Source organism: Eleutherodactylus coqui, chromosome 6 (genome assembly GCF_035609145.1).
Source record: "Eleutherodactylus coqui strain aEleCoq1 chromosome 6, aEleCoq1.hap1, whole genome shotgun sequence".
Classification (NCBI taxonomy): Eukaryota; Metazoa; Chordata; class Amphibia; order Anura; family Eleutherodactylidae; genus Eleutherodactylus; species Eleutherodactylus coqui.
Genome location: NC_089842.1, coordinates 169,253,259 through 169,273,612, shown reverse-complemented (window position 1 = coordinate 169,273,612; position 20,354 = coordinate 169,253,259). Strand labels below are relative to the sequence as shown.

General features: G+C 48.4%; 1 protein-coding gene across 1 annotated transcript in view; it reads left to right on the top strand.

Moving 5' to 3' along the window:
- The window catches only part of SYNE2 (spectrin repeat containing nuclear envelope protein 2), a 351,232-nt gene that overhangs the window by 217,753 nt on the left and 113,125 nt on the right, over window positions 1–20,354 (top strand). The window contains exon 66 of the mRNA XM_066608185.1: window positions 18,849–19,028. Within this exon, the coding sequence (XP_066464282.1) occupies window positions 18,849–19,028 (180 nt within the window). The remainder of the gene's footprint in view (window positions 1–18,848; window positions 19,029–20,354) is intronic.

Genomic DNA, 20,354 nt, shown 5'->3' with positions numbered 1-20,354 from the left:
AGTGGCCTTAGGGCATCAACCCTTTAAGGACGCAGCCCTTTTGCTTTTTTCCATTTTCGTTTTTTCCTCCCCACCTTTTAAAAAAAAATGGAACTCCTTTATTTATCCATCGACGTCGCTGTATGAGGGGTTGTTTTTTGCAGGACGAGTTGTATTTAACAATGGTACTATGTACTGTAATATACCAGATAATGTACTGAAAAGCTTTTAAAAAGTTCGAAGTGGAGTAAAATGAAAAAAAAACAAACGGATATTTTTGGTATAACTTACCGTAAAATCTCTTTCTCGTCACGATCATTGGGGGACACAGCCTAGACCATGGAATATAGCCACTTCCACTAGGAGGCGACACTAAGCAGAAAGTGTTAGCTCCTCCCACCGGCTATATCCCCCCTGCAGGCACTCAGCTAATCAGTCTGTATGCAAGCAGTAGGAACAGCCAGCGGGAGTACAATTATAAACAATACATTTTATACACACCAAACATATAATGTTTTGGACTAATTTTCCGCCATAAATGACCGAAGAACAGAAAGTTCCAGCAACCGCTCTTTAACAAAAAGGGGTGGGTGCTGTGTCCCCCAATGAACGTGACGAGAAAGAGATTTTACGGTAAGTTATACCAAAAATATCCGTTTCTCGTCCGTATCATTGGGGGCCACAGCCTAGACCGTGGGACGTTCACAAGCAGTCCCGCACAAAATAATGGGGTGGGTTATTCACCAGGTTGGTCCAAGTGGTCAATGAGAGCGGCGTTTGATGATGCAGATATGTGGACTTTATAGAACTTTGAAAATGTGTGTAAGGAGGTCTAGGTGGCTGCCTTACATACCTGTAGCGCCGAAGCTCCGTGTCGTACTCCGTGTGGAGTGGTCCGTAATCCGAAATGGTGGAGAGCGCCCTGAGGTGCGATATGCCTCTGCTATCAAGGACCTTATCCACTTTGATATGGTTACCTTTGAGGCTGCCGAGCCCCTCCGGGCCCCCTCCGGAATCACAAAAAGAGTGTCTGTTTTTCGGAACTCTTTGGTTCTCTTTACATAGATTTTCAATGCCCTTACCAGGTCCAGGCGGTGCAGGGCCTTTTCCTTCGCATGTACTGGTGTCAGACAAAAGGAGGGCATGATGATATCTTCATTGATGTGGAAAACCGAGACCACGTTCGGCAGGAATTCTGGAGACGGCCTTAGTACCACTTTATCTTGATGAAAAGTCATATAGGGTGTCTGTACCGACAGAGCCGCCAGTTCCGAGACCCTACGAATGGAAGTAATAGCGACCAGGAATACTACCTTCCAGGTCAGAAGCCGCAGAGGTTTTTCTCTCAGTGGTTCAAACGGCTGATCCATCATAGCCTCCAGTACAAGGTTGAGGTTCCATGCTTGAACCGGTGGTTTTAACGGGGGTGTCGTATGGGCGACTCCCTGTAGGAACGCTCGCACTGCCATTCGGCTTGCGATTGGTCTCTGGAAAAGTACCGCAAGTGCTGATACCTGCCCTCTTAGCGACCCTAATTTTAGTCCTGCTTTGAGGCCTGACTGTAGGAACGCCAAGATCCTTGCCAGCGAAAATTGCATTGGCTGAACGTGTCGCTCTTCACACCAGCCAAAGAAACGTTTCCAGACCCTGTAATAAATTACCGACAAGGCCGGTTTCCTGGCCTGTATCATTGTCCGAATCACAGTTTCTGAGAAGCCTTTCCTTCTTAATATTTCGGTCTCAACGGCCAAGCCGTTAAACGTAGAGACCTGGAATCCGGATGTAGTAAAGGCCCTTGGGACAGCAGGTCTCTTCGATCCGGCAGTTGCCATGGCGCGTCGACCAGCATTTCCATGATGCTAGCGTACCAGCTTCTTCTTGGCCAATCTGGTGCTATTAATATCGCTGGTAGTCCTTCCCGTTTGATCTTCCCTAGTACTCTTGGGATGAGAGGAAGCGGAGGAAATATGTACAGAAGCCTGTATCCCCCCCACGGGATGGTCAGTGCATCTGCTGCTGCTGCCGCCTGCGGATCCCGGGCTCGGGCTACAAATGGATGAATCTTGTAATTCATTCTGGACGCCATGAGGTCCACGTCTGGCGTGCCCATCTCCGACATATCGTCTGGAATACCTCTGGGTGTAAACCCCACTCACCGGGATCCACGGTCTCCCGGCTTAGGTAATCTGCTACCCAATTGTCCACGCCTGGGATGTATACTGCTGATATAGAGCTTAGGTGACTCTCCGCCCACGTCAGTATACGAGCTACCTCACTCATCACTGCTGTGCTCCGTGTGCCCCCTTGGTGGTTGACATAGGCTACGGCTGTAGTGTTGTCTGTCTGTCTCAATACGTACATCCTTCCCCTTGAGGCCGGTCCCGAAGTATATGGCCCGTAGTTCCAGAATGTTGATAGGTAATTTCGTCTCTCTGTGACCATAATCCCTGAGTGGACTGGTCCCCCAGCGTTCCACCCCAGCCCGAGCGTCTGGCGTCTGTAGTCATTATTACCCATCGTTTTGGGCCCAACGTCCGTCCCACCTGAAGTCTCCCGGGTTTCAGCCACCACTTCAGTGTGTCCCGAACCCGAGGGGTTACCCGGATTCGCTGTTCCAGGGTCAGTAATGATCTGTTCCAGCGGGCCAGGATCAGATGTTGAAAAGCCCTCGATCGGAAATGCGCAAAAGGTACAGCCTCGAAGGCCGCTACCATCTGGCCCAAAACACTCATGCAGTGCCTGATAGTCAATGGTCTCTCCTGCATTAGAGACCTGACACCACGCAGGAGTTTGTCCACCTTTGTTTGGGGTAGTAGGACCTGGTGTTGTTTGGTGTTGAACACCATGCCTAGAAACTCTAGGTGTTGCGTTGGTACTAGGCATGATTTGCTGTGATTTATTATCCAGCCAAACTCCTCCAATGTTTCTATCATGATGCGTAAATTCTTGATATTGCTGTCCCGTGATGGTGCTTTTATTAAGATACCCCTTGTGTGGAGAAGTGCCATCACTGCTGCCAGGACTTTTGTAAATACCCTTGGTGAAGTTGAAAGGCCAAGCGGCAGTGCCGTGAACTGAAAATGTCTTCCTTGCACCTCGAAGCGAAGAAACTTCTGGTGTGCTTCCCATATAGGAATATGGAGGTATGCGTCCTTGATGTCTACTGAGGACATAAATTCCCCCGGTTTCATGGAGGCTATCACGGATTTGATTGACTCCATCCGGAAATGCCTTGTTTTGATGAACTGATTCAATCGCCTTAAATCCAGTACCGGTCTGGCCCTGCCGTCTTTCTTGGGTACTAGGAAAAGATTTGAATAGAAACCTCGCTTCCTTTGCGCAGCTGGCACTGGGTTCACCTGTATGATGTTGTCCGTAGCTTCTAGTAGCTCACTGGGTGGGGCGCCTGCCAAGATGTCCTTCCGCAGTTGTTTTGCCCAGGCTATTGAGGCTTTGCTTACCCACGCGGCCGCGAAAATCAGTTGCAGGGCGGTGCCTGCGGACTGAAATGCCGACTTAGCTAATGTGTCGAGTTTTCTGTCCTGAGGATTTATCAGCGTCGCCACCTCGGCTGTTGGTAGAGCTGTGCCTCTGGACAGACGTGACACTGGCGGGTCCACCACTGGGGGAGCTGACCATTTTTTTACCAGATTCCCTGGGAAGGGGTATGTGGCCTCCCAAGTCTTTCCGGGTTGCCTAAACTTCTTATCTGGATTCAGCCACTCCTTATCAATGACATCCTCGAGGTCTTGATGGTCCGGAAAGACCTGACGCGGCCTTTTCTGGCGTTTAAACGATACCGTGGACGGGGCTGCTTCCACCGGCTCTTCCGTCACTTGGAGAGTCTCTTTTACAGCTATTACCAAGCTGCCCATCAGGGTCGTCAGTCGTGACACCTGTTCGTCATCCAGATCAGAAAGAGACAAGACTGCTGACCGTTCGTCATCCTCTGATCCACTACTTTCGCCCACTGTTTGGGCCGTGTCCTGCGAAGCCCAGGAACATGATGCCCGGGGAGAGTCTGGGCGGGTTCGGGCCGGTCTTGCTGAGTATCGGGACCGTGATGAATGTCTGGACCGGTGATATGTCCGGATGGACTCTCTGGAACCACGGGAGCCATGTGAGTCGCTGGACCGCCTGGACCTGGAGGGCCAGGGAGACTTCCTGGTATGGCGAGACCGACGGGAGGTGTCTTCGCTACTGCAGGACATCCTCCTCTTGCGTGACCTCCCGCTCGCATATTCCGGAGAGGAAACTTCAGAGCTTGATTCTAGTCGGCGTAAGATTGCCGCCGAAGAGGTGGCTAGGCCGGAAACTGCAGCGGCCAAGGACCTAGCCCTTTCGGGTTCGGCCCCCCACAGGGGCGGCGGGGGGCACCGGGGTCCCTGGAGCTGGACCTGCCGAGGTACATTTTGCGCAGTGGGGATCCCCTTGACCGCAAGCAAATTTGGTGTTGCATGCGGTGCATGCGTAATATTTCACCCTCCCCTTAGCCGGGCTGGAACCCTCAGATCTGGGGTCAGACATGGCGTGCTAACGGATGGCAACTTCAACCCAAAGAGGGGGGTTCCTCGTACTGCTGCAGGAGTACCTGCAGGGGGAGGGGGGGGGGAGAAACTGCGAAGTGCGGCCTTGGCATGGCTTACCCGGTCTAGCAGCTGTTATGTGGTTCCCCTCATCCAGCTGGAGTCTCTGGGTCCTGAAGCCTGAGGCCATTAGGCGCCGACGTGGGAGCACCCAACGCAAGAAACGGCGTTGGTGGTCTGGCAGGCATCCGGTTAGCACTGCTAGTGCTGGTGCTGCTGTGCTGTGGCCGATGTTGCTGTTGCAGCTGGTGCCAAATACTGCGGCTGCTGCTGTTACGGCCGATGCTGCTGTTACTGCAGGTGCCGTGGCTGCTATGATGTTGGTGTGGCCGGTCGGTGCTGGTTCTGTGGCAATTGGGCCGCTCGCAGAACCCTATTAGGGATGGCTGCTGTGGCTTGCGCTACACTGTCCAGTGTCGGGCTCCACAGAGACAGAGAAAACCCTGTAGTGCTGTTAGGAGCGGCCATTCTGCTGCCTGACTGCTCCTTTTCACTCTTCCGCGGTTGGAGGGGGTGTGGCTTGCCCTGGAAGTCCGCCCGCGACCCGGAAGTACCCTTTCCCGGCCGAGTGTCGGCGCCCCGCCCCCTGGGGCGCCGCACCTGGAAGTGCTACTCATGCCTGGCCAATGCGCACGCCGCTGCTGGAGGGACCTGTTCAGCGATGCTCTCTCCGCTGCTGCCCATTCGCCCGCTCCTTAACGATATTTGCTGTGCTTCTCCTTCATCGCGCGTCTGAAGAGGGGGAGGGAGGTCCGTGTTGCCTGGCCACCACGTCGACTTACTCCAGCAGGGCATTCCCCTATGCGTCACCGATCCGGGTGCCCCACTCCAGGGAGGGGGGCCCTATAGCTGGCGGTTTACCGGCTCCAATGCGCATTGCAGGGTCAGGCCCCTTTTTCTTCTCTAGGTGAGACGCCGCAGAGTGGTGGAGACACCCTCTGCTTGCGTCTCCCCTGGGAGGACGGGAAAGCCAGGGAAAAGCCCTGACTCCCCGGATTCCCGCGTATAGCCACGTCTGCCTCCTGCAGACACTAAGCTAAAGACTGATTAGCTTAGTGCCTGCAGGGGGGATATAGCCGGTGGGAGGAGCTAACACTTTCTGCATAGTGTCGCCTTCTAGTGGCAGTGGCTATATCCCATGGTCTAGGCTGTGGCCCCCAATGATACGGACGAGAAAGAGGTTCCACCATCTTTTGGTGTGCCTTGTTTCTACAGCGCACAAACGGCAACAAAAATTACATGATAACTTTTTTTCTTTCTTTGCTGTACTACTTTAATTTAAAAAAAAATATTTTCTGCTGCCATCTTCCGCGCGCATTAGCTTTTAAATTTTTCCCTCGACATAGTTGTGCGTAGGCTCATTTTTTGCAGGATGTCCTGTAGTTGGCATTAGGACCATTTCAGGATACATACAACTTTTTAATCACTTTTTATTGCATTTTTTATTGTAGAAAGGGTGACTGAAAAAGCGCATTTCTGGCGTCCTTTACTTTTTTGTCTAACTGCGTTCATTCTGCGGGGTAAATATTGCGCTACTTTTACAGATACAGTGATACCAAATATGTATTTTTGTTTTATTTATTTTCTTTTATTATAAATATGGCAAAAGAATTATTTTTTACTTTATTTTTTTAAAATAATTATTAAAACTTTATTGATCTTATTTTTACTTTTTTTGTTTTTAGTATCAGGGGAATAATAGGCATTCTGCCAAGACACCACTGGGGCCTTTCAGAAGGCCCTCGGCTGCCATGACACCCGCATGTCTCCCTGTGATCTCATCGCAGGGGGCCATACGAAACCCTCGAAGATTGTTCTAGGGATTTAAATGCCGCTGTCAGAATTAACTGCGGTATTTAAAGGGTTAACATGTCCGATGAGCCGCGTGGCTTATCGGAGCTGTTGACGCTGGGTGTCAGCTGTAAGAAACAGCCGGTAGCCACGATGCATGGAGGCAGATAGCCGAGCGATCTCCCTTCATACATGGCCCGCAGCTGCAGGACGTTAAAACACTATAGGTCACTAAAGGGTTAGTGTTTCAATTATTTATGAATGGTAAGATTCTCATTACAAAGTGTAGGCTCAGCTCACACATTTTAGTTTTTATTAGAATGGTTACAAGAATTTAGACATGTAAAGAAAAGACAAACCATGCAAAATTGTGCAGAAAAAATGAAATCTAGGCATTAAAACATGACGAAGAAGGGTTAACGCGGAGATGGGAAGGGAGGAGAAAGAAAAACGAAAGGGAAGTATAGCATCAGTGGTTATTTTAAGAAAGAATACAATGGGTTCTCATCAGTGGAGAAGAGCAGAGCTAAAATACATGAGGCAATTGATGAGTGAGGGATGACCCAGAGAAGAGTAATACTGGAACATGACCAAATCCAGTTCAATTTGGGATAGAGCAACAAGTGCTAGAGCACTGAAATTCCATTCAATGTCCGCATAGCGTTGAATAACGGTCAATAAAGGCTGGGGTTGTGGCTATCAATTCTTCCATTCATTAGAAAACAAATTGAAATCTTTTAGGGTTGAAAAAACAAAGTAAACAAAAAAGGTCAGTGGTTACATAAGTGTGAACACAGCCTTATATTTGGGGATGTGGTTGTGTTTAGAATTAGCCAATCATGTTAAATTGTAGTCGGTACACAGCTAACATTTAGGGCTCCTGCTCACTGGCGATAAAATCGTGCGAGATTTGTGCGTTGCGAGGCACACAAATCTCGCACAGATATGACACCCATTCTTTTGAATGGATCTATTCACATTTGCAATGTTTTCCTGCACAGCACCACATTGCGATGTATTGCAGAAAACAAATCGCAGCATGTTCTTCTTGTTAGCAATGGGGCCATTAGTAGCAGTGCCGGTCCCATTGAAATCAGTGGGAGAAGATCGCGAAACAGCCTGCGGGGCTGAAAGAATCCTCCATAGTGAGAGGAGGGCGGAGCTACAAGGGATCTTCTAGATCCCGTTAATGCAGTGATATCCTAAGAGAAGATAACTTATGCACACTGGCGGAAATTAAAAGTGTTATACCTAGAAGTAATTGGTGGAATTTCATGAAACATGCTAGATATGTACAGAATCGTACCCTGAATAAATGATAGCAAATTGGAATGAATTGGACACAGTTTATTACTGTTTGGTACAATTTTCAGTCAGTAGGAAGTGTGCCCACCATGAGCCTCTATACACTCTTGGATCTTTGCAGGCATTGAATCAATACGTTTTCAGATATCTTGTTGGGTATGTCTCTCCATGTCTGCATAACTTGTGCAGTCAGTTGTTGTGCAGTTTGTGGTGTGTCCATGTGATGTAATGCATCTACCTAATGCATCCCAGACATGGTCTATTGGGGATAAATCTGGGGACTGCACGTGCAAATCCATGGTTGTAACACTGCAGCCATAACAAGACATGCCTTGTAAGGTATGTGGACGGGCATTCTCCTGTTGACAGATACCATTTGGATGGTTGTCATGGAGGGTAAGACAACAGGATGTACCACTGTGTCCACATACTATTGGGCAGTCATTGTGACTTGAACAATCAGTGATTTCATCGTGTCGTAACTGATTGCCCCTAAATCATGATTGCAAGGGTCGGAACTGTATGGTGCTCTGAAATCACAGCAGGGTAGGTGCCTTTTTCCAAAACTCCAATTGATACATTGACAATTATCACTTTGCCCCAGACAGAATTTGATACTCGTCACTAAACACAACTGCTCTTCATTCATGTGTCCAGTTGCTTCTATCAGTTACCAGGCCAGTCCTTGCTGGCAGTGAAATCTGGTTAATTGAACACACTACATAAGGGTCCTAGAATGCAACCCAGCTTCAAACAATCTGTCTACAATTGTTCTTGGGTAGACTCTTAATCCAACCACTGCTCGGATCTATGCTGCTGTTGCCCATCTTTCAGCAATTGCTGGCTACACAATTTTCAGTCTTCTTGTGGTGTTGTCCTTCTGCCTGTGCCTCTGCCATGTCTTTGAGTGCTGTACCCTTCCTGTGTCCACTGAGTGACTGGGGGGACTACCTCTTACCTTTTAACTTGCTCCAACGTAATAATAAGATACTAAATAGTAACGGCGCAACATAATAATAAAGACACAATATACCTTGCTGGCATAAACTTTTGTGGGAAGGCCACAGCTTTATTAACTTTTTATTAACCGAACGTTATTAATTTTCTCTCCTATCTCTTCCCATGCCTAAAAGTCTCGTAACAAGTCAAAGTCCAATAAACAGCACCAGGCGTGAGAAGGCCCCTAAACGGCCTGTAAACGCCTTCCTTTTCCGCTGGCATGGAAAGTCCAACTAACGCCAACAGCTGTGACGACTTAAAACGCAGTGAAAAGTCCTTCAGCGCAAATATTGCGAACACATCCTCCCCCTCTGACCAGAGGGCGGGCGGGCGGGTGTCTTCTCTCTGACTCTTCTCCTCGTGGACTGCCGACTCCTCCCCTTCCTCTCTACACTTCCTTTTCTCCCGAACCCCTCCCCTTGTCGCTTCTTCTATTAACCCTATTCTAAACCCTCTCGCCCCCCAGTCCCTAGCCCCTTTCCCTATGCGGTCTGTTGCTTTCTAGACTGGGGGGACTACCTCTTACCTTTTAACTTGCTCCAACGTAATAATAAGATACTAAATAGTAACGGCGCAACATAATAATAAAGACACAATATACCTTGCTGGCATAAACTTTTGTGGGAAGGCCACAGCTTTATTAACTTTTTATTAACCGAACGTTATTAATTTTCTCTCCTATCTCTTCCCATGCCTAAAAGTCTCGTAACAAGTCAAAGTCCAATAAACAGCACCAGGCGTGAGAAGGCCCCTAAACGGCCTGTAAACGCCTTCCTTTTCCGCTGGCATGGAAAGTCCAACTAACGCCACGAAGGATGCAGCATGTACGCTGCATTCCGCCCCCCACATGCCAGCGACAAAGCCGCCTCCACCCCGTCCTGCAATCCTGACAGGAAAGTATCCATCCCGATGTCGCTGAGGTGCACCCCGTCGCACCTCAACATACCCGGCTCCCTCCTCTCTAGCTCCCAATGTCTTACTGCCACTCCGCCTAGAGATCTAACGAATTTCGACATCTTGAAATTAATACTTCTTCTCACCTTCTCGATGGCCTCCGCGTCTCTTGCTTCCCTCCAGAATCTCCTCGCCACGATGTCTGACCACACCAGTATAACATCCTTAAAAAACTCTTTAAAACGAACCATATCTTCTTTTATTAGTGCCGTTAGCTCCGCTACTTTCATCCTCCCTAAATCATTGCCTCCGGCATGAATTACCAGAATCACCCTTTCTGGAGACCATCTGCTGATATACAGGACTTCACGTAGCAGCCTGGCCCAGTGCAAACCCCTAATACCGTGCCATCGCACTTGCGTTTCTTGTAGTCCCAAGTTCGCCCCCATGGGCCGTGCCCTCGCTCTCCTCTCGGCCCAATAAATATATGAATGGCCGACCAACCAAACCGTCCAGCCTGCTACTGTAAAGGAAAAACAAAAGAAAACACCAACCAAACTAACTTATTAATCCTAAGTTTTACAAAACTCTTAGATCCGGTCGGACATAAGACCTGTAGGCCTCCGACCTCCACCGACCCACCCTCTTCACCTCTTCTCCCTTAAGTCCGCACGCAAAAGCTGACGTCGCTGCGCCAATCCGAAACGAGTGCGTTCCAAACTCACTTGGCTCGAAACCTAGCTTGGACAGGCATGTGCGCATGACTGCCCTGAACTGAAACTTCGTCAGCGGGGAGCCTGACGCGTGCGCTAACAGAGGACCCGCTCCTCTATGCGTTTTTATGAAGTCTCTCAGCAGAGCAACCGGGCAGCATGCTGACCCTATAGCTGCTATATGCAGCCATTCGCCTGCGCCATAGACGTCCGTCTTGGACTTCCTGATGCATAGCTTCACATCCTGTTCGCCGACGAGGGCGTCCGCAAAAAGCAGGCCGCCCTGTCTAGTCCTGCTAGGGGATACTAGCTCCCCCAGCCGCAGCGCCGCAAAAAAGGCCAACGAAAAAGCTGCCCGGAACAACTTTACCTCCTGCTCGCTACTGCAGACCAAACCCAACCCCTCCAACATTGCTCCCAATAATTCAAAAGTTATAGGTCGTCTACCGTCTCTAGACGACTTCTCTTTCTTCCAACCTTTGATTATCTGTCCAAAAACGAAATCTTTTGTGACATCGCGAGCGCCATGAAGCTTAAGCAAAAAAGCGATTGCCGTCAGATGCTTCCGTGCCGCGTCCGCCGACGCGCCCCGTTTTCGCAAGCCCGTTAGAGTATCTAGCGTCACCGATCTCGCCTGCTCTTCGTCGGGAAATACCCCCCCCCCCCCCCCGCTGCCGCTATCCATGCTGTCCAGATATTACTATACCGCCTCCATGTCGATTCCGCAACTGAGCTGCGAATCAGCATTAGGAGCTCTCTTCTACTATCCCCCACAAGAAAGCCGGGCAACGTACCCCCTCGACGTCCGCCGTCGGGTGCAGCTCCCTGAAGCTCTCCATCTGGAAACGAGAAAGAGCGTCAGCAGTTCTATTAAATGTACCTGGCACGTGTCTTGCCTTTAATTTTACGTTGCACCGCAAACATCTCAACACCAATTGACGAAGGACCGCCAAAACCAAACCAGACGAAGAAGACTGCTTGTTCACAGCTCTCACCACCGTCTGATTATCCGACCAAAAACATATGCTTTTATCCTTCAATCTCGCTCCCCAAATTTCCATGGCCACCAACAGGGGGAAAATTTCCAGTAACGCAATGTTCTTCACCCATCGTCTGGACACCCACTCCCCCGGCCAAGGAGCGTTACACCAACTGTTCTCCAGTATGATTCCGAAACCGCATGCGCCCGACGCGTCCGAGAAAAGGGACAGGCTCTCGTTCGCCAGTTCCGCCGATTGGCAGATCACCTGACCATTGAAAGCCTGGAGAAAATTCCGCCACACGTGCAGGTCTGCCCGAATACCTTTTGTAACTCTTATGAAATGATGCTTTTCTTTAACCCCCGCCGTGGCCAGCGACAGGCGCCTGGCAAACGGGCGGCCCATAGGAATGACCCTACAAGCAAAATTCAGCAAGCCCGTCAAAACCTGAAACTGATGCAGTGTAGCTTTTCGCGAACCGCCAACCGTCTCCACTACTTGCCGCAATCTAAGAACTTTATCCTCTGGCAACCGAAAAACCATCTCGCAAGAGTCTATCTCTATACCCAAAAGGGTGAGGCACGACAAAGGACCGACCGTCTTTTCCCGCGACAGAGGAACCCCCGCCTTTTCCATCAGAGCCTGAAATGACGCAAGTAGCAAACCGCATATCTCCGACCCTGCTGGACCAACGAACAGGAAATCATCTAAATAGTGCAGTGCCGATGAGATGCCCGTCTCGAATCTCAACATCCATTCCAAAAAGGAACTGAAAACCTCGAAGTAGTAGCACGAGATGGAGCAACCCATGGGCAGGCACAGATCCACAAAAAACAACCCGTCGACCCGGCAACCCAAAAGATGAAAACAATCCGGGTGTACCGGGAGCAGCCGGAAGGCCGATTCAATATCCGCCTTTGCCAGCAATGCTCCGGGACCCGCCTGCCGTACCAAGTCTATCGCCCTGTCGAAAGACGTGTATGACACCGCAGTTTGCTCTTTTGAGATCCCATCGTTGACCGAGTCACCTGTTGGGAAAGACAGATGATGGATAAGCCGGAATTTACCAGGTTCCCTTTTCGGGACCAACCCCAATGGAGAAACCCGCAAATTCTCAAACGGCGGCTCCCTGAAAGGACCCGCCATGCGACCCAGTTCTACTTCTTTAAGCAGCTTATCCATCACCAAACTCTTGTTGTCGCGAGCCGATTTTAAATTGGGACTAAGTGTAAGAGCCGAACCCGAGATGTGGGGAATAAGGAAGCCAGAGGTAAAACCCGCTTTAAGTAGGCTTGCCTCCTGCTTCCTGTGATACCTGGCGAACCACCAATCCAGGTACCGTACGCTCACTGGGGTTGTTCCCAGCCGCGGGCACGCCTGCAACCGACGATGTCTTCTGGCGTCTGAAGCAACGCACCGCTGCGTGTGCTCCTCCGCAGAAGGAACACTCGTGCCGAAATTTACATGACGCGAGGAACCGACAATGGCCTTCATTGAAAGCCCAGCAGGAACCCGATGGCTTGTGCACCACAGGTGCCTGCTGTCCCGAGCTGGCTCCTGTGGTGGTTCCTGGAAAAAACGATTTGGGAGGTTTTTGTGCCAGGATTAACTGAATCCAGGCGTCAGTCGCCTTAGTGGCCCAACTGACATTCTTCACCCCGGAAATGCGTCGACGAAAATCTTTGTCATAACGCCACCAAGCCGCACCTCCGTGCAGCTTGTAGGCGCTGTGTATCGTGTTGATGTACACCAGCAGTTCCGGACCTTTTTGCGGATACTGCTGACAAACAACATGTGCTAAGGTCAGAATCGCTTGCAACCAATTACTGAAAGTTTTAGCGATTCTCGGTTTTTTGTCGACGCCACGCTCCGAAAAACGCTCTTTATCCACAGCGACATGTTCCACAGACAACAATGACCAGATATCCACGTACACACCATTCCTTATTTTCTCCAAAACCTCTTCCGCGAGGCCAACGCCCAGCGGAGCCACACCACAAAATAGCGAATCCGCGAACCTCAAACCATCCTTACCAAGCTCTTCGCTTGTCCCGCTCGCCTCTACAGACGAAGCCCCGGGTGCGTGAGCCAACAGACCAACCTCAGGCGAGCCTTGACTCCCTGGATGCACATAGGACACTGGTAGTCCTTTTTTATCAAATTGCTTAACCAGCGCCTTTAGCGCTACCATAAAATCATTATCACCGGGCGATGCAGTGCCCCAGACTTTTGCACATGTTGACTCACCCGCTCTGTTGTCCTCCGGTCTTGCCAAGGGATAAACGGGGGCGGGTGGTCTCATTCTGTGAACCACTGGGCTTTGGGCCGTGTGTCGTACCTGAACTCTATCGTGAGCGACACCACGGCTTTTAGGGCTCCGTACGTCTGAAGCCCCGCAGGCTGCAATCGCTTCGCATTGCCTGCCGCTATGGCCGGCTCGCATACTATCTGCGGAAGAAGCCGGGAATACATGAAAAGTGGACCGCGGAGCCCAAGCCTCTACCACTTGGCTGCTACGCCCGCTGGTGTCCCGACCCGCTTCTGTACGCTTGTGTTGCCCCGCACGAGGGGTTCTCCCGCAGCTTGCGCATTCGTCGCCTGAAGATGGCGCCGAAGAGCTAGATTGTGCATACCTACCCCCCCTTCCCCCGCCCGTTGCACCCGGCCCTGACAACACTCGCTCCCTCCTAACCTGCATACCCAGCTCCGCCTCCTCCTCCCTAACATTCATGTGAGAGATACTCTGATGATAGGCATTTTTTCTCACATGTCCCCCCCCATAAGGCGCTCTATGTCTACCTGCTGCATATGCCCTATGTCGCCTGCTAACAGCCACCTCTGCCTGGGACGCTACGTCCCGCTGCGTTGGGTGAGAAAGCCCGCGAACGGCCTGCTCCACGCTGCTGCTGCTACTACCCGCACTACTCTCTCTCCCCCCCCTCCCCCTTTCCACCCCCCCGCTCCTAACCACCGGGCGCGTGCTTTCAACGGCTCCTCCGGAGGCCGTTCGGCCCCTTTGCCTACTCATCCATGACTCCTCCGGCTCCGGGCTGTAAAGGGACTCGCTCCCATAGCCCCCGCTGCTCCTGCGGTAAAGTAGCTCTTCTCCACCGGGACTACTTCCCGGCCGCGGATCCCTCCGCCCTCCACCAACTCCACTCAAAGTCTGCAACGGCTGCCCCCCAGCCGCCTGTCGGACAGCCGCAGGGGACCCCCCTCCCACGCTGGACTTACCACCACCGATCGCCGACATCCCGGTAAGTCCCGATTCGCTCATCCGCGGCACTTCGGCGCCGCTCCCACGTGCGCCCCGACTGTTCCTCTGTCCTTTGCGCTGCGACCGCGCCAAAACGCTCCCACCAGGTCTTCTGCTTGCCGGGCTCCCTCCTCTTCCCCCCTTCTTCGCGGCCGGACTTGGGCGCAGCCTGGCAGGGGGGAGGCGTCTTCTAACGGGTCTCCCGCGGAGCTCCGGGGCGGGAACCGGCTCTGGTATATTCCTTTCCGGGGGGGCTTCTCCCGATGATGCGGCACTCACTTCGGCGGCCATTTGCAGTAGCCATTGCGGCCCTTGGCTGGCCACGGCGTCCTTTATCTGCTGCATTAGCTGCTCCATGCCGCTTTCTTGCCTCTTCTGTCCTGATTCTTCGATCCTCACTCGCAGCAACCTCTATCTTGGGACTTCTTCCTTGCTTGCACCGTCCTCCGTCTTGGGTCTTCGGTCTTTACTTGCAGCGTTCACTGTCTTGGGACTTCGCCTTTGTTTGCCGCGGCTTCTTCCACAGGCTGCCCGATCTTCTGGAGCTGCAGGGTCAATAAACCTTCGCTCCACAAATTTAAATCCTGGATCTTTATATTTGTAATCCGAGGTAGCAGGGATCCACGCGTCTTCTCTCTGACTCTTCTCCTCGTGGACTGCCGACTCCTCCCCTTCCTCTCTACACTTCCTTTTCTCCCGAACCCCTCCCCTTGTCGCTTCTTCTATTAACCCTATTCTAAACCCTCTCGCCCCCCAGTCCCTAGCCCCTTTCCCTATGCGGTCTGTTGCTTTCTAAAGCACTCTCTGTACTAACATTGCACTATGGCTAGCCTTTTGGGAGATTTCATGATATGGTGCCCCCATTTCGAACATGCCAATTATCCGACCTCTCTATCAGACATTTGGATGTACACAGCTCAAACGATTTGATATACCTGGTCACTGACAATTTGTGGACAAAAAAGGACCTTCTTACATACCGCACTTTAGGCTGGGATCTCCCATGCGAGATTTCTGCCGGTAAAGCACTGCTTTTAAACCCACCGCACTTAGCTTGGCCGCAACAGAAAAAGAAAATAAACATGCTGCGGCCGGCAAAAAACCACGCCGCAACACCGCCTTCTGCCTGCTTTGCCGCGACGGATTCGCGGTCACGTGTGGACGAGATTTCTGAGAAATCTTGTCCTTATGGCCAGCTAATCCCGGGTTTAGCGGCCGCAGGCAAATTTGCCGCGGCAAAATTCCGGATGGAATTTCCGCGGCAAATCCGCCCTGTATGAACCCAGCCTTACAACTTAAAAACTAAAACAATGCAGTAATTTGCATAACAAAATAATTGCATGCTAATACACGTTCTTCATCCATTTTCTAATAAATCAATGCTCTTCATATGGAGAAACTTTGATCCAAGTTTCATACATTTTCTACAACTCTGTGTGGGTGTAACACTTTCAGTTCCACCAGTTTAGAAATGCAAAAAATCCTAAAAAATGTCATAAAGTTTTGATATATGGTGCAACTTATCAATTTATTGCATTCTTTGGTTTGCTTGGGTCAGGGGCTAAGGGGTGCAAGGGCCTATGAGTTACGTCCAGTTCAATAACATTTGTTGTAGGAGAACCCAAGAGAGATGTCGAAATGGCAAATTAATATGGCCATAATGTCAGTTGTAGATATGGTCTCAGCAAGGCTACAGAGGCATACATTTGGTACATCTAATACAGCTTTCTAAATTATCCAAATGAGAATGAAGAGATACAATTTGTGCTCAGTGTCATACAATCTCTTGGAGAGAGGGGGTGGCTGCAGCTCATACTGTGGCATTTTGCTCCATGGAATCAATCCAGGTCATCAGGGTTGTAACCTCGGATTATAGTCTGGCAAATTCTTGCTTGCATTCTTCAATAATGTGTCTAGCAAGTGTTGCCATGTCATCTCTGCTCACAGCTAAATGTAACGATGGTTGGATATTGGTCAATATAACTAGCCAACTCATGGGATGTGAATATACAATATAAGTGGAGAAGAGGTGGTACGGTAGTAGTTGGGGCTGTGTCAGGAGTAGTTGTAACACACAGCATTATGTTCCCATTTGCAATGGCGGTTATCTCAAAAGTAATGGTACTGTATTTCTGTTAGGTGAACAGATAATGAGGTTGAAACTCTGAGTACGGACAGGGGCAAAAAAAAAAAAAAGGAGGATTATTATATCTAAACAGTCAGAAGCAAGTTTTTGGAGAACCCTTGTATCCTGCAGCCATGGAGGGTGAAGATGGCTATTCTTTGGAGGCCCCATGGGGTGATGCTTTGCAGGGAGGTGAACTTGAGCAATGGGCAGTAGATCTGGCCCTTTCAGTGACGTCTGTGTCTGGTGGCAGTCTCTTGGAAAGCTAGGACAGCTCATAGGAGAGAAGTATGTTTGAATATATCTTTTCAGCATTGTGGAGAGGAGTTTTAAGCTTTTGTTTTTGGCTTTTATATTATGACCTATGTTTTTATTTTTATATTTTTTTGGGGGAAATAGTTGTCAATTCCACTTTTCAATGTAGAAAAAAAGGAGGAGGGGGTTATGCTGACGCATTCCACCCAGATATGTTCTGTGTATAAGATTTCCCATCGTATTTGATGAACTACGGTTGACTTCAGCCTCTAGATGTAAACAAGAACTTGCAGATGGCAAACAAAGGCCTTGAAAATCCTATGATGAGTAAATGAAACTCGGAGCGATATCGCTTCATAGCTGCACCTCAATAATATTGCTAACACTTTAGAGAAAGGTGAAAGCAGAGAAAAATTATTTGTCACGGTCGTAATGTTAGGTTTTTATTTGTTTCACAGGCTTTGTACATGTGTGTTAGAGATGTATTATAGATACATATTCACTTATGTTATAAATATATATCCTGATTTAATGGTGTTAGGCTGCTTTCACACCTGTTTTGGGGCTCCGTTCAGGGTTTCCTTTTCTCTGCTCCATTTTTGCAGAAGAGAAACTTAAACCTAAAAAAAACAGGTTTGCTAAAAAAAAAGAAAGGAAAGGCTTCAGTTTCTGCTTCCATTCTGTCAGGTTTCAGTTTTTCTGGATGGAAAAATAGTGCGGTCTGCAGCCTTATTTTTCCATCCAAAAAACAGAAACCTGACGGAATAGAAGTAAACACAAGCCTTTTCGTTTGCTTTCCGTTTTTTTTTTTTTTTTTAAACCCCATTAAAGAAAACGGATGTTTTTTTTTAGTTTCTCTCCTCTAAAAATAAAGCCTAGAAGAAAGCCCTAATGCAGATATAAAAGCAACCATATTTATTGGTTTGAACATGAAACCTGCATAAGGGTTCATGGTTTATGGCTTAGCACAAAGTTCTTCCACTCAAGATATTTAAAAGGGTTATCTGGTTTAGAAAACTTATGTTTACATAGTCTATTAAAGATATCTAAGGGGGATGCCTCATTTTAGCCCTTTGTCTATTAGACTGATCTATTAGAGAGTGGCTACAAAGAGCATCTCTTGCTCTTCGGGAACCAGCAAGTCCATGCATTACATAAACAGCCAACTGATGTTTTTATGGGAATTGTGTAATGTTGAATTCCTTCTGTGATGTTGTTCAGGAAAATTGAACATTTGATGCCAGGTTCACTTACAGATTCGAGTTGATTGTTGGGGGTCCTACCATGATTTTGCCCTCTACAGCAAACTGGGATGCTTGACCATGAAATATTAGCAGTTTTTGGTTTTCCATTGCTAGCTTTTACATTTATGTTTAAGACTCTTGTGGTACTCTTGTCTACATGGCAACTAGAGATGAGCGAGCACACTCTGATAAGCTAGTTACTCGATCAAGCATCGCTCTTCTTGAGGAACTGCATTCTCGTCCGAGCAGGCTCAGGGGGGGGGCAGCGCAGGAGAGCAGGGTGGGAGAGTGAGAGAGCTGCCCACTGCTCACCCCCGCCGCCCCCCCGAGCCTGCTCGGACGAGAATGCAGTTACTCAAGAAGAGCGATGCTCGCCCGAGTAACTGCCTTATCCAAGCATGCTCGCTCATCTCTAATTGCAACCCATCAAATCGTAATTCACCATTATTACATGTTGTAGTCGCTGATTAATTTAGAAGAGTCAATGATCCAAGGATTATTCTGACAGCCAGATTGGAGTCGGGAAGGATTTTTTTCCCCCCTAAAATGAGGAAAATTAGCTTCTACCTCAATGGAGTTTTTTGGTTTCCTCTGGATCAACATTGGGGAGTAATGAGCTGAATTGGATGGACACAAGTCTTTTTTTCAGCCTAAAATAGTATGTTACTATAACATGGAACAACACTAGTAAAAGATTACGCATTTATATATTTTTTTTCAGAAAACCTTACAAGAAACAGAAATTAAAATAAATTTGTTGCTGGAAAATGACGACTACAGACAACAAGGAAATGGGGCTGTGCTCGAAGAAGCAGAAGCTTTATCTCTGAAGCTAAAGTTTCTAAAGAACAGCTTAGAACATGTACAAGAAATGCTGCAAGTCAAGTCTACCAGTGAACAGGTGAAACTATTATTTATTAGTACTGTCTTCTAAGTAGTGTGACTTCTGTAACAAAGGGTTTTTTCTGTAAAATTAAATTATCCCCTAGCCACAGGATAGGGAATAATCATCTGATTAGTAAAGATCCAATCTCTTGAGGGAATTTAAGGATAAAGTCAACCAACTCTTGCCATGGGAAAAAGGGATATATTTTAAACGTAAAAAACATTTATGGTCCAAATGGTTGGATGCATTTGGCTTGGCACAACTGAACTTGTACATTAGGTAAACTGAGTGTACAAGGGAAACGGTATGTACGGTATATCCTAGTCACAAGAGAGAGCAAAGTGGTGACCCATGAGATAATCATAAGGCATATATCTGAATATATCTGGTTGATGGTTTATAAATTATAATCGTTGCTATTGCATTTATACATTATACTGTAATATATAAAGTTGTTGTACATGTATGGGTGTTGGGTAAAGTACAGCATTCACTGAAGTGGGGATTGAGTTCATGGAAAGAACAACTGACTATTCTCAAATGGAGAAAGTTAAAGAAATAATCTGAAAGGATGGAAAACTCCCTGGAATACTTTTTCTGCTGTTTACTCAGGATGTAGGATGATCTGTATATTGGATACACGAGAGAGACTCAAGGGGGGAGGGGGAGCTGAAACGCTCTTGGTTTTTATTTATGTTTTTGTTAAATAGGAAAAGTGATAAAAATCTGAATAGAAAATATTTAATAGAAAAAAATACAATCTCTGTGACCCCACTAATAACCAGAATGGGGGTTGCGTGGTGTTCCTGAATGAATGGAGCAGTGGCAGCACATACTTGCTGCTGCTTCATTCATTTCAATGGGACTGCCAGAGATAACCGAGCTAGCAGTTGGACTGCCACCAGTTAAGATGGTTATCCCTTATTCTGTACACAAGTGGTAACTTCACTTTACTGGGATGCCCCTTTGAAGGATTTGTATGCCTTTACCCTCATGCAACCTTGCTGTCCGATTAAAATAGTCCATACTTACTACCTTTTATAGAGCTATCTATGCATCTTCTTAGAGAATATGACAACACTCTCACATTGCTGTATTTGCTAAGGAAGTACATATACTTGTGCAGCGTACAAGTAGTAAGATCATATCGTTTATGTTTGGGGCAGTTCTGAAGAAATTTATAGTGACATCTAGAAAACAAATTACCTGAGCCACAACAGTTGTAGGTCCTGATTTCAGCAAATTGACAAGATATTTGACATCCCATAGCATTCCACATATACCCCATCTTATAATAGGTTGTTTGGTTTAGAAAAACATTTTTCAAACACCCTATTAGAG